Below are 15761 nucleotides of genomic sequence, written 5' to 3'. Positions count from 1 at the left end.
CCACAAAACCTTCAATGGTATCTCGAACTAACCAGGGTTCCTGGATTAGCAAGATAGCTGTGTGCCTCGCAGCCCTGTATATCTACAAAACTGCACAGGTGCCTTAGCTGTGATGCAAGTTAATTTGGGCAATTGTTAGAACGGGAGCATTCATTTAGGTCTGCTCCCACTCTTCCTGTATATATCGACAGGCTCCTCATGTCGCTGGCCGGTAACCTTAAAGATGGCGTGTCCAAAGTGGTAGAAGGACCTGTTGTTTAGGACCGCAAAAGCCCTGACCTAAGACTCAGAAATTTGCACAACTAGGAGATGCTTGATTCCTCCCACTGTGACCTCTTCCTGAGGCCTATCGTGCCTGACGATCCGCCAGGACGCTGTCTATAATGAGGGGTTAAATCGCTCCAACCGCCGCGCCGGAGGAACACAGACGGGCCTTCCAGTTAAATTGGGAACCACGACGTAGTCGCCACTATCTTTTGGAGCAAATCAACTCCACCCACCTTAAGAGCTGCAGCTTCCTAATGCCTTGCCTCGACCATACCCTTGTGTAGACAAGCTGTAGCCCGTGGGGCGGCTGCAACAAATACAAAGACGCCTTCCATACAGAAGGAGGTCTTGATTGTTGGCCATTGGTCTGGGACAATCTTTCCAGCGCCCTGCAGATGGACCCCTTGAAAACCTGAAACTGCTCCGAAGTATGCAGCGATTCGGTTAGCAAATTAGCCCCCATTGACTTCCTGTTCATAAGCTGCTGGATTTTCTAGTGCCTCTTCAGAGACTTACCCCCCTCCCGGCAGGGCGTCCTCTGAATCCCTTCGCCTCTTCTGAGCCTTAGTGCTGGCTATCGGCGTTTTATTCGCCGATGTTCGAGCTTCCGCAGCTATTATACTAGCCTGCTGGGCTTGCCTCTTCAGTCTCCTTTTCAGGAAACCGTTGATGCTTTTCTTCTTTTGGGGGAACTCATTGGCCGCTCCCGTTTCCATAGCCTCATTCAGAGGGACCGTGAATCCCTTAGCCCCCAGGAGAGCTGGGGGCATAATCGCCACATGAGTTTGGCTTGCCGGAGAGACAGATTGGCAGCAAAGGGTTATTTTAGACCCTATAGGGACCAACCCCGCTCCCCAATCCGTCACCTCCCTATCTCTTTCTTCTTTAAATTTTGTTTTGGCGTGTTCCATTTGGTTCCCGTGAGTAGCTAGAGAAATAAAATGTCCACCCCTGCAGAGCCCCGCATGCAAAGGTAAGATTAATTACTTGGGCAGGTCATCCGGTGTCAGCAAGAGGCCGTAAGGGCACTTGCGTGACCCCAGGTGCTAAAGTGCCCAGGGCACGATCACTTTACACCCATAGCTTAGGGGGGTGGTCGCATTGAGAGAGTCACTCAATGAATATCCATTCGCAGGCCGGCATACCAACTGAGGGCTGTTTCTTGAAGTCTGTGCGGGCTGTAGGTCATTCCTACCCGTGTTTGTTAAGCTCCTTCGCCCTTCTATCATACTACAATCATGCACACCAGGAGATCACGTTTATAGGGGACCTTTCATCTATATCCATATTCATGCAGGTCAAGATATGTTTGACCGCTATGTACTACACGCTTAAGCCTCCCCACCAACTACGAGGTCTTACAGCCCCTAGGGGCGGTTACAGATGTAACAGATGTAACAATTACAGCAATAGATGCTCATTTTAAAGCTTCTAAATAGCCCTCTGTGATCTTGTGTGTCCATCTTATACGTAGTCCTTATTTATTTATAATTTTTGTTTAATTTATATGCGTTGTGCTGAGAATTTAAATTTACAGGGACAAAATATGCTTTCAAACTATCGAAACAATGTTACGTTACAAAATATACTATATTGTCGTGAAGAAAATTGGTAGTATTAATAAATAATGCGATATTTTTTGTTTACAGCGGAGTACATTTTACCATGCAGCAGGGTCGATCCAAAGCTTGATTCATGCATACAAAACTCTTTCAATCACTTAAGGCCCTACCTAGTGAAAGGTAAGAATTAGACGTATATTCGAATCAAGAATCTGTACAGTCTATGCGTTATGCAGATATAAATTGAGGAAGCTGTGTGGCTTCAATGGTAATATTAATAGATATACGATAACTGGGATTTTAAGAATTCGAAACGTGAATTTCTCAAATCGACTAATAGCTATCGCGAAATCGAAAGGTATCATTGTTTGACCAAATACTTCAGTAAATCGCTACACAATGGAAAAAAGTTAGAAATCTACGTAGAAAGCTAAAAGGTCTATTTTCAATTTTCAATTGTCGTATTTTTGATTGTATCTCTTGTGCACAGACCTTTGATCCAATATTGGATCAAGGAATGATGCTTCATGAATTAGTGTGCACCTTGAAACTCTTCTTATTAAATTAAAGCTCAAAACTTAAACATGAAATGTTTGTCTGCATAGACCTTAAGGAAGCGTCATATCATCTGCTTTAAGTTATGTTTTCCTACCACTTCAAGCCTCTGATTCCTTAATAACGGTGCCCTGCTGATGTAAAGATTGTATGTACTATTTACCACTTCCTTCAACTTTTAATCCACTTTTTTAACGTAAATTGTACCCCTTTATCGGTTAAAATCTTATCTTGTTTACCATATCACAAGCACACAAACAAAGTGTCATATGCAGAAAACTTGATCAACGCACCTATATGTTTTTTAGGTCACAGAATCCGAAGCTGGGGTTTATTTCACCCCATCAGGTTTCAGTTTATCCCTTATCTAAAATAAAAACAGCTAAACATCAAACTTCGCACGCAATTTTAGGCAGGCCTGGGGTTAAAGTTGTCTGATCTAGCACTTTCCACTTGATAATGTATTCATATCGCAATTCCCGTTCCATACTGAATTTTCCTTGAGCTACGTGATCGGTCTTTTTCCTTTCTCCACATTTATACATATAACTTTAAAAATTATAAATTAAACCGCCCATAAAATAGTTTTAGCATATTTTTGACTATTTTTAATTTAATCTTGAAATACGAAATTTCTATTACGATTTCGATTGGAGGGCCCCTTTGACGTCAAAGGGGTCGGATTTTGCACGAATGACGGCTTATGTGTCAGTAACTCTCAAGTATCTTTTTCTGCGCCGATGTTTTGTTTTGGTTATGTGCACTTCAAAAGTAGAAATGGCAAAATATTCTTTAAAAAAATATTGAAGAAGAATTTTGTAAAAGTCAATAGCGGAAATTTACCGAAAGTAGATCCGCACGAAAAATCGAATGACAGACGACGTAGGACGACCAACATTTTAAGCCAAGCTCAAGTTCCTTAGTTCAATAACTAATTCTACGAACAAACCTCAGAGACAGCAATGGGATCCCCAATCTCACCGGTAATAGCCAATGTCTTTATGGAACATCTAGAAACTAAAATCTTCAACCAAGCCAAGCTTAAACCGGAATTTTTGTTGCGTTAGGTTGATGACACTTTTGTCATCTGACAATATGGACGAGATAAAATAAATAAGTTTTTTTTATTTTTTCAATCAATTACATCCTAATATCCAGTACACCATGTAAATAGAACAAAAAGGAACATTGCTTTTCTTGGACGTATTAGTTTACAAAAAATATGATAAAAACAATATTGATAAAGAAATAAGAAAATACACTCAAAAAAAGAAGTCAACACAACCTACGAAAAAAAGAGAGAGAAATGACCGCCACCGTACTCAGTTGCAATTTTTGGGGCTCAAATTTATGATTCAGTATATATGCAACGAAGAAGGCTACAAGAATAGGAGGTTATAAAAAAATTAAAAACGGAGTATAAAACTGAAATAAATAAGGTCGGTTTAATGTTATCTTCTAGTATACCAGCAATTGGTGCTTCGCATTATGGAATCAGCGAGGATTTTGTGGTTGAAATAAAGTGCCCAGCGAAGGCCTCTACTGTTAAAACTTACATATATTTAAAAGGAGAAGTTGTTAAAAAATAAAACGCTCAAATACAAATGCAAATGCATTTCTGTGAAAGACAAAAAGTAGTTTTTGCTGTTGCATCAACGAATTTTGAATCAGACCGCAATTACAACGCGTTGTAGTAACCTACGATAAGAAATTTTTTTGTATTTTTTTGTATAAAAATGTTTTCGCAATTTTAAATTCATCCTAAGCAATAAGTGGCCCTTGAGTATTTACAACAGCTTCTGCCATTATTATAACATGGTCTGTAATTTATATCGTTTTCCGGGGGATACAAGCATACGCGGTAAAATGATTAAATCCACTTATTCGGCGAGTTGCACATTCAATGTGCATTCTTAATCTCAAAACACGTTTGCTGCTCTGGACTGCTATCTTTGGTAACAGTGCAGACTCTGACACACTGCTTGGTCGATAAAGAGTACAATTTTTAGAACTCAGAAGATCTTGTACATTCTTCAAAACTCGATTTGCCATTATTGTTGCATTCGACGGAAGTACATCTAATTATCCAGAAACATTCACTATCGCGTTATCATAAATACCCCTGGCAGACCGAAGGAACCGAAAGGAGCCTCTACAAAGTACCCTAAAAGACCGCACTGAGTCCGTCTACGATGCCTTCTTAAAAAACTCAAAAAAACATCAAGATCAACTTTTAAATGGTTAAAATTCGAAGTATACGTTAAAATTTGCATTAGAAGCTCACGGAGTGATCATCATACTTTTTCTTACAGCGTTAAAAATTAAAAAAAATAAAATACCTGCCATTTACATGGACCGAAGGCAACTTCAAGTGAGAGCAGTCAAGAAGTGTCCTTGAGTTTACGAAATGAAACGTCTTTAGGTTCTCATTTTTCATATTATTCTTATCGAAGAAGGTATTAAATTTGTGCAGTATTAGATATATAAATTATTAGATATATTTATTTACATTTATTTGCCAATTTTTCATTTTCATTTTAAACTTTACACGCAACATACTACTTGAGCTATTATGGATGCGCTTGAAGTTACCTTCAGCAGCAGTCAATTACATTTTTTTAATTTTCAACGCTGTAAAAAAAGTATTGTGATAACTCCGTGAGTTTCTAATGGAAATTTTAACGTAGAATCCGAATTTCCACAATTTGGAAGGATCTTGCTGTTTTTTTTTTTTTTTTTTTTGAGTTTTTAGGAAGGAATCGTAGGGGGGCTCAATGAAGTCTTCAAGGGTTCTTTGTAGAGGCTCCTTTCGGTTCCTTCGGTCCCCCAAGGGCGACCAGAATACCCTTTAGAAATAAAATTAATTAAATCATCCGTCGTAGTAGATATTAAGAATTTCAAAGTATAAGTACTTTTGTACTAATAATAAGAAACGGATTGTATAACTGAATCCGAAGAATGTATATGCCTGTACACTTCTGTGTCGAGCTTGACATTCCAAAATCATGTCCTAATCGCTCGAATGTGTCATTGACTCGAATTTTTTTCAGAAAAGCAAGATATTTACGTAAGGTATCCGTGTAACAAAGGCTAAATCCTTTTTCCAAGGGTTTTGGTCATCACGACTTGAACTTCAAGACAACAATAGGTTATTTCAGTATTTTTAGATATATTTTTTGTGGTTAGGAACATCCGATGATCTAATGGTGGTAAACGGATAGAATTTTCGTATTCCGCTACCTTACACATATACGAATACACTTTTTTGTGAAGGGTTCATTAACCAAATCGATTTGAAGTTTTTTTTAGATTAGGGGCGAACTTAGATCTGATGGGATTAAACAGACCCTAGATTCGCAAAAAACTAAAACAGTTAAAAGTTTGTTATAAGGAAAACTGAGGGATATTACTGGGAGCCGGTGTCATTCTACAAAATTGCACCCGCTACACAGAAAATCGTGGTAATGTTTCAGCCGTAACCACGTCTTATAACCGCGAAATAGGTGGATATATACTGTGATGTACTCAATACGACGACCCGGAAAAAGACTCGCGTAGCCTGAGGACACGGAGCGACCCAAAGACGACCTCTTTCTGCATTTTCTCTGCAAGTATCTTAGCAATTCGTTGATACACAGGGATGCAATTGACTTAACAGTATATTACGGGTACAATAATCGCAACTACTTTATATGGTCTTTATACCTCTCTTTCTTTTAGCTGTTAGGTTAGCTGTTCCCTTATCTGTTAATTTCCCGTCGGCTGGTGCGTCCATTTGCAACTGTATGTCTTATACTAAATTAATCCTGGTATGAAGATATTTAAGATTCAATATTCCGCGACCACCTTAACGACGTGAGATGTAAAGTTACGGAACAGACCACTTAAGGTGCATGCTTTTATTTATGTGTATAAGCTTTCGTAACCAGATATCGAGGCAGTTCGGAGGACCTAATATGTCGGATAAGCCGTATTTTTATCTGCATCGTAGGTATTTCTTAATAGGTGTTACGTACCTACTTGCGGCTTTGTGGCGCGTCCAGGTAAGTATAAGTTTCTTTAGTTCTAAGCTGTCGTATAGCGCTTCCGCCACTGTCGGCGAGCCCAGGGACTTCGTAGACGCTATTCAGTTTTTCTCGTGATAAACGAAAATTTAAAACACAACATTAGGGTGGACAAAAACTACTAGCTCATCCTAAACTTTAAAATGGTAGAAGTGAAGGTTGCGTTATTAAAAAGCTAATATTTTGACTAAAATAATTAACGTTTGTTTATTTAAAATTTAAGACAAGGCAATACAAAGGAGAATACAATAAAAATATAAAAGCATATTTAAAGTTCAAGAATGGTTAACACCTGTTTTTTGGAAACCATATGCAGCTTGATTGTGCTTTGAAAGTACCTGCTTTCCGCGGTTAGTCTTAATGTCTTATCCTCATATTCATCTGCAGCATTTTCAAGCAGCAGTCGGGGAAGCTCTCCGCGTATATATCAATTTTCCAAAATGTGGACAAGTTTATTTCACACTGACTGATGCGAAACGTGCTGAAGCTATGGATGTTTCTGGCACCAGAGTATATGCATGCGCACCATAAAGCCTCTATGAACAGGAATAATGTTGGCAACGTTGCAGTGTAGCAATTCATCCTTGAGTTGTATCGTTCACTGTCTCTGTATCAAGGGTTTCTGCTGAATATGGTTACGATAATTAATAAGCGGTCGTGGATAATTGGCCAGGTGTGGTCTCGAAGGAATAAACCGCAAATCAGAGGGATAACCACAGCGCAGAAACCTGAATTGCACCTGGGTTAGATGTCACGAACGGTGACTCTGTGATTCCGGGCGACCTATTAGAGTATACAGTCTAATCCTTGAATTCGGGTTTTAAAAGGATGGACCAACTTCTTTCTATAGCTTCTCATGGGGAAAAATGATAAAACTAAACGTAGTTGTAGTAAGTGCGGTTCAAACCAATCGAACGCGCAGGGCTCTCGGCAATACGTCGGACAAAAATGCTGACTAACCTACGGTTGAGGGAGCCAATGATAGCAGAGTCAATACGACAGACTGGCGGAATCTCAATACTTTTAGGTGGACGAATGGACTTGATAATTACGTTTGAGTGTGATATGATACCTAAATGACCCCTAAAGAAGGAGGTTACATGGCACGACTGCTTTCCCAGTGATGCGAGAAACACCCAGAGCTCTCGTTTTTTCGTATTCACGTCTGCAAAACCATGCCAAACAACTCCGAATATGGGACTATCTAAGCGGAGCGCCTACTCTAACGCAGGTAGAACAGGCCGGCAACAGAGAAATAGAGGCGACACGGAGACCAACCGCGGGCATGAATCCAACAGAGTAAGAGCGAAGATTTAGGTCCAGGAGAAATCTAAAAATCCAGGTTTCTCTCAAGCCCAAAGATCTGCCTGAACTGGATGACGAGCTTCGTAAAGATTTTTTGACAGAATCCAGCCTCTGGCCTATTAATTCAGGTGTGTATAATGCACTGAGAGCTTTGGGAGTTTCAAACCGTAAAAAAACGATGATCCATAAGACCATAAAATGCTCCTATTGCAATTTTAAAATAAATAAATAATATAAATATATAATATACATAAATAGTATAAATTTCTTAATTATTTAACATGGTAAAACGAGAGTAAATTTACATTTAATTATTGATATTGAAACATTTCTGATTTAAATTTTTCTGAATTTGATTGGAATTTGTTTAACCAGCTATATCTGAATAAATGCTTTTAGTGAAAAAGTGAGATATTTTGGGAAAAAAGGAGCAGATTTGTCCAATTTACGGAGACTTGTAACATTTTTAAAATACCTTATCCGGCGTAACAATATCTCATAAATCTTTTTACATTCCCATCCTCATGAGAAAGTATTGGTTTTATGTAAAATTTCACTTTGTTACTTTCCATCCAATCTCCAGATTTTGAGACCCCCTGAGTTAGAAAAAACGATTTTCACTAAGGTGTTTGTCTGTATGTAGCCTGTAGTCTGTAGGCACGATAACTCTTGAAAAATTTATCAGATTGGATTCTGCTTTAGCACCCATTTTTAAGGCCTAAAAATTCCTTTTTAGGCCTTTCGTTCTTCCGAACGAGTTCATAAACCAGCCATTTTTGATAAAAATTCAAAACGTGAGCGCATTTTCAACATTTTTGAAACCACATTTTTTCAAGATTTAGAAATTCTATGCATGGTTATTCATAGTTCTCATAAACTCAAACAATTCATCCTTATAACTTTTTTCTATCAAAAGAAAATGGTCAGAGTTAGAGCATTTTCAAAAAAAAAAAAAAAAAAAAAAACAACTAAAATGAACATTTTTAATCAAAAAACGCATGATATGAAAAAAATTCTAGAAAAAAAAACGTTCATTGCTGAAAGCCTTGCAAGAATATCATATAAAATTTTTTTATTTGGTCGAAAAGTTGAAAATTCAAAATTTAACTGTACCAAAAATAATTTAAAATTCCATTTTTTCGTCAAACTATGCCAGATACGAAAAAAAATGAATGAGCTAAAATTGCGCGCCCAAGAAAGATCGACCAATTTTTTTTTAATCAGTTTTCGACAGGACGCGTAGTATTTGTTTTTAGTCGTGAGGAACAACATTAAAAATAAAAAAATAACAAATTTCTGGACAAACGACACAAGCTACGAAAAAAATGAGACAAAACTTGTTTATCCAAGAAAGAGCTACAAATTTTTAATAGTTATTTTGTATAGGATGCGCAGTTTTTGTTTTATGTGTGAAAAATAAAATAACAACAAAAAAGTTAATTTTTTGACAAACGACACAAGCTATGAAAAAAATATATAGACAAAAGTTACGCTTCTAAAAATTACCGAAAACTCATTGAAATTTTTAATGAATAATTTTTGATAGGACACGTAGCTTTTGCTTTAGTCGTAAAAAATAATATTCAAAATAAGAAAATTATTATTTTTTTGTTGAAAAAACGACACAACGTACGAAATAAAATTAACAGACAAAAGTTGTTCACTGAAAAAGATCTATACATTTATTATTAATCATTTTTGGATAGGGCGAGTACATTTTCTTTCAATCGCAAAAAATAAGATTAAAAATAAAAAAATTATGTTTTTGGAAAAAGGACAGAGAAGACAAAAGAGGACAAGGGATCTTTAATCGTAAAAAACATGATTAAAAATAAAAAAATTAGAAAAACATGGAAATAAGAATCAGTATGATTCAATTTTTGTGCATATTCTGAACTATAATAATATAAACTTTTTGAGATGATACATGTTCCAGCGCATCTTAGAATATAATTAAAGCAAAGTAAGAAACAAGTATTCAAATAATCATGATAAATACAATCTGTGATTTATTTTGCAATATCTGAATAAGCAATCTCAGGCAGAGTTATATAAAAATGTATTATATTTGAAATAAAAGTGTTGTGTATAATGTAGAAAAGTTGACATTTTGGACAAAATCCAGTGCGAAGCACGAGATACGTGATGAGAATGTGTTCGTTAAAGCCGAAAGAGCTTTAACAAAAGAGAGTTCACGATCACAAAATTATAAAAGCGGAGCGCGTAGCGCGAGCTAAATACATAATCGAGCGCAAAATAAATACATCATCAAGCGCGAAGCACGAGAACCAACAAACGCGTGCCCTAGGTGCACTCAAATTCCCGAGTGAAGAGAGATGCGCGCGGAGCGCGCGACGAAAATATACCCGCCTGGCGGGCAGATTTTTTTGTTAACATTGAAGTTATTAAACCATTTTTTCCATGTCTTTAGCAATCGAAAGAGAGGGAAACTTTACATTAAAAAATGTACTCAGGTCATAGGTCATCTCCCTCCCTCCCCCTCCCACCTTCTCCTTATCCCTTTCTACCTCGAAATAAACAAACTACTAAAATTCTAAATTTTTATATGGCGGATTTAAAATGGCAAAGGAAAAATGAATTTTTGTATTTGTATGTAATGTTCGTTTTAATATCATAATATCGTTTTAATGTTATTTTTAAAAACTTATTTCCAATAATCCTTATTATTATTATTATTATTATTATTATTATTATTATTATTATTATTATTATTATTTAAAAAGTATCAATAGCGATTCCAATATGTCGGATAACAAAATGTTGTATAATAACAAGGCCAACGCCAACTCAGTGTTTTAAACACTTCTGTGACTATAAGATTTTTTAGCCACGAAGTATATAAACCATACATAGTTCTAGGGGTTTTAGGTATCGCTGATTTCTAATTTGCCATTAATTTTTCAAAATTAGATAATTTGAACAAAAATTATTGCGTTATTAAATAATTTTTCCAAGCGAATATCAGAATCAGATTGAATGGCAAAAGTTACATCCGGAATAGCTCTTGTATGTTTTCAATTACGCCTTTTAAAAAACAAATTGATAAATAATTAATTTTGTAAATTTAATAAAACTGTTTATGTTCATAAGGAAGGCAAAGAAGATACAAATAAGATATTAATTATTTAAGGGGTTTTCGGGTACGCTTAATCCAAACATGCGATTAGTTTTATAAAATTAGTTTGTTTAAACAACTTGCTAAAATAAATTATTGCATAAAAACAGTTTTTGTATAAAAAATGTTAGAATTAGATTCTATGTCAAAAATTACGTACGACATAGTATTGTAACTAATGGCTTATTTAAATGCATCGCATCTCGTTTTGTGTAACATATTCAATTATTGATAAGAGAGATAACAACAACTCTCCGCGTTCCATCGGGTTTAGACTATCATGAATAACATTCATGTCTGGGTTTTTGTTTTTTTTCTTACATTTGTTATTATTTCTATTTTTAATTTTTCGTATTTTTCGTTGTTTTTTTGCGATTTTTTTAATTTTTGTAATTTATTCATTTATTTATTTTTTCTTATATGTTTTTTACACTTCTGAAGTTGAAAATGTAAGTGCTTAAAATTGCTTCGATGCGTTTAAATATCCCATTAGTTTCAATACTATATCGTACGTAATTTTTATCATAGAATCTAATTCTGACATTGTTTATACCATAAATGTTTTTCATGCAATAATTTGTTTAAACAAATTGTTTAAACAAAATAATGTCGCAAAACTAATCACATATTTGGATTAACCGTAATCAAAAAACCCTTCAGTAACCCCAAAATTAGTTGATAATGCAAAAATTTGTTTGAAGAAATTGTTTAAACAAATTAATTTTGCAAAAGTAATGGAAAATTTGAAATCAGTGATGCCTCAAACCCTTAAAATTATATCTGGTATATATAGTCCGTGATTAAAAAATCTTATGGTCACAGAAGACTTTAAAAGACTGAGTTGGCGTTGTCCTTGTTATTATTCAACATTTTGTTATCCGACAAATTGGACTCGCTATTAGTATTTTTAAAATAATTATAATAAAGATTATTGACAAAAGGTTTATAAAAAGAACATTAAAACGATATTACGATATTAAAACGAACATTACATACAAATCAAAAAATTTATTTTTCCGCCGCCATTTCCAATACGCCCATTTGAAATTTAGCATTTTAGTAGTTTATTTATTGCCAGCACAACCAAAAATATCAAAATGAATAATAATCTCGGGTCAGTCATTTTTTTTCACCTTCAAAACGTTATACCTGAAGAGCATGTAAAAAAACACGTTTACTGAGATATTTTGGTCCGCAATTCTGAAAAAAAAATTCTGAAAAAATTGGAGATGAAAGTACACCTGTTAAAGATAATAATCTGTGCCAAATTTGGTGAAAATAAAAATACCCGTTTACGAGATATTTACGTGACCCGATTGATATGGAATTGCCGATATACATAATTAAAAATTTGTCATCAGGACAACCGCAGGATTTCGCCGGGAGCGGGTGCTTATCTAAAAAATTGCACCCGCTCCCAGCGAAATCGCGGTAAAATTTCAGCCACAATCACGTCTCACGACCGTGAGATAGGTGCTTATAGTCTGTAACGGAATCAATGCGACGATCCAGCACAAGTTTCGTGCACCCTGAGAACACGGAGCGATCCCAGGACTACCGCCTTCTGCATTTTTCCCGCAAGTATTTTAACATATTGTTGACACGCAGGGATGCTTTTCTGGCTATTAACGAGTGAAAGCTTGACACCTCCAAGAGCGCCGATGATAAGGACGACTAGTTTAACAGAATGTTCCGAGTACAATCGTTGCAAAACCCTAATAAGGTCTCTATACCTCTCTTTCTTTTCATTCTCCTTGGCTATGATGTTTTTGTCAGCTGGTGCCGAAAATTCGATAACAAACATGGTTCGCTTCTCGAAGTCAAGAAGAACCATGTTAGGCCTCGAGTGTGCAAGAGAAACAATTGTCGAGAATATAAAGTTCCAGTATATGCGGCACTTCCCATTCTCGATAATTGACTCTATTTCCCTAGGAGCATTTGGAGGAGCGATATTAAGGTTAATTCCGTAAAAGCGACAGAGATGGTAATAAAGCACTCTTAGTGCCGCATTGTGCCTTTGGATGTAGGTCGCTCCCGCATGAGTTGGACAGCTAGATAGTATGTGAGCTAAATGCTCGGGGTGTGCATGGCACGCCCTGCAGCTATCATCGGGAATGTCTCGGCTCAAAATGTGGCGACGGTATGTTAAGGTGGAAATGACACCGTCTTGGCATGCCAAAATGAAACCCTCCGTACCGGACTTCAATCCGGGCGATTTAAGGAAGGCAAACGTTAGCTCACACGATATTCACTGATCCTCCACATTTCTATGAAAGATACCGTGCATCCGCTCATCGAGGAGTTGTTCACGAAAGTTTTTCTCTTGTGCTTTCTTAATCCGGGCTTTCAGGAGTGAGCACTCGAGATAGATAAAATTTGATGCATTTTGCTCACCCCTAATACTGAAGTTGGGTCCAAGTGTTTCAGCCGTCTCCTCCGCTGCTTTGTACAGAAACGCTCCTTTGCCCACTTCTTCGTGATTCCTCACCATTTTAAGAAGAGGCTCTCTTCCATTTGCGACTCTATGCGCTGTACCCAGAATAATCCTGTTGTGAAGACATTTAAGCCTCAATATTCCGCGACCACCTTGACGGCGTGAGATGTACAGTCCCGGAACAGAAGACTTAAGATGCATGCTTTTGTTCATGTGCATAACCTTTCTTGTCCCGATATCGAGTGATCTGAGCTCGTTCTTCGTCCATGACACTACTCCAAGTGAATAGAGTACTACCGGGACGGTAAGCATGTTCGTTGCAGATACTTTGTTCTTCACCGACAAGTTCGGAAGACCAAATATGCCGGATGAGACATTTGTATCTGCTTCGGAGAGTATCCTTTATAGATGTCACATCCTGAATGCGGCTCTGTGGCACGCCCAGGTATGTATAAGTCTCTGCAGCGCAAAGATGTCGTATAGCGCTTCTATCAACGAGCTCAGGATCTTCAGGGATGTCATTAAGTTTCCATCGCTTCCAATAAACCTTGGCACATTTATCTAACCCAAATTCCATTCCAATTTCCTTAGTATGTCGTTCGACAATCTCTAGAGCTAGATGTAGATGCTCTTAGTTTTTAGCATAGATCTTAAGATCGTCCATGTAAAATACATGAGTGACCTTGTACTTTCGATCTGCAGGTTTGCAACACAAGTACCCGTCGGAATGGCAAAGTGCTAGGAGATAGTAGCAGTAATGTAAGGCAAAAGAGGAGTGGGCTCATGGTGTCGCCCTGAAAGACACCTCTCTGAAAGGTGACCTTGTTAGTTATCACACGATTTTTCCAGATAAGATAGTAAATCTGGTTTTCCAAAGCGGCATCAATCTCTCTATGCACCTAACGATTTTCGGATGAACCTTTAAGCTTTCCAAAAGACAGATGATAAGTCTATGGGAGGTCGAATCGAAAGCTTTCCGATAATCAATCTAAGCCATCGATAGATCACGCTGGTAGAATGCTGCATCTTTGCAGACATACTATATCTATCGATGAGCAAGTTCTCCCGACATTTCACTGCGCCTTTCTTTGAGTCTCGTTGTTCATACATTTCTTGCCACACTGGTTCAATTGCCCGAACAATCCTATCATTTAGGATAGCTGTGAATATATTGTACAGTGCATCACACAGCTCCTTGAAGCTATTTATGTTATCTGAGTCTTCGAATCCAGTGAAGAGTCGAGATGGCTCAGAGAGAAACTGTTGATTTTCCCTGACCCACCGCTCCCTCCGCTCTAGACTTCTCTCAGTGTCAGATAGTATCAGTATTCTCTCAACAATATGCTGCCTGATAGTCAGCAGCTTTGACTTGATAAGTGTGTGATAACGGGCCCGGAGTTAGCGCGCGAACTTTCGAACCTTGGCGGTAAACTTCCTACCAGATGTGATATAGTCAATCACACACTGAATGCGGGACGCGTATTGTCTTGCCCAGCCTATCTTTATGGCAAGTGGATGCATTCGTCTTTTGGTCTTATGCTCAACCGTTGGTTTTGTTTTACGGTACGAATCAACCAAAGCTCTCGCTGCATTATACACACAATAATTGATAGACCAGAGTTCGGATTCTTTGAAAAAATGTCCACGAAGCTCGTCATCCATTTCAGCCAGATCTTTAGGCTTGAGAGAAACCTTGGTAATGGTGTTTCTCCGGGTCATAAACCATCGCTCTTCATCTATTGGATGCCTGCCCGCGGTTGGTCTTAGTGTCGCATCTCTTTCTCAGTTGCCAGCTTGTTCTAGCTGAGAAAGCTCTGAGTGTTTCTTACACCACAGAGCATGCAGCCGTGCCCTGTAACCCCGTTCAGGGGCCACACTCGCTTCGTAGCACTCTAGCTAGTCGTGATTCAGTCGCTCCGTCCACCTAAAGGTCCCGAGATTCTGCCGATCCATCCCATTGAATCTATCTTCATTGGCTCCCCCAGCTACAGAGTGGTCGGCATTGTTGGCCGACCCATTGTCGGGAGCCCTGCGCGTTCTGTTGCTTGAACCGCACTTACTACAACTATGTTTGGTGTTGTCATTACTGTTCCCACGAGAAGCTAGGGAAAGGAGTTCGTCCATCCTTGTAGAGCCCCGCATGCAAGGATAAGGCTGCGTACTCTGACATGTCGCCCGGTATCCCAGAGTCACCGTTCTATACACCTCACCATTTTATTACTTTTAAGGGTATGCATTTTATATCACATTTTATTACCTTTAAGGGTATGCGTTGCACGCTTACCCGGCTATAACCATGATACTTTCTTTTAAAGCATTTTGAAAGGTTCCAAATGAATTTAAAATTTTTATCAAATTTCCTAGAAAAACTATCGATAAATTTTTATTACAAAAAGTAACTTAAAAAGTTTATTTAATAAGCTTTCCAAAATTTTTGA

The 15761-nt window shown here is 37.6% G+C and overlaps 1 protein-coding gene across 1 annotated transcript in view; it reads left to right on the top strand.

Moving 5' to 3' along the window:
* LOC117174140 (protein takeout-like) overlaps positions 1–15761 on the top strand; it is a 105116-nt gene that overhangs the window by 65862 nt on the left and 23493 nt on the right. Inside the window, exon 2 of the mRNA XM_033362953.1 lies at positions 1917–2009. Coding sequence (XP_033218844.1) covers positions 1917–2009 — 93 coding nt within the window. The remainder of the gene's footprint in view (positions 1–1916; positions 2010–15761) is intronic.

The sequence above is a fragment of the Belonocnema kinseyi genome, chromosome 1, assembly GCF_010883055.1.
Source record: "Belonocnema kinseyi isolate 2016_QV_RU_SX_M_011 chromosome 1, B_treatae_v1, whole genome shotgun sequence".
NCBI classification, from domain to species: domain Eukaryota; kingdom Metazoa; phylum Arthropoda; class Insecta; order Hymenoptera; family Cynipidae; genus Belonocnema; species Belonocnema kinseyi.
This window is presented reverse-complemented; position numbering and strand designations above follow the sequence as displayed.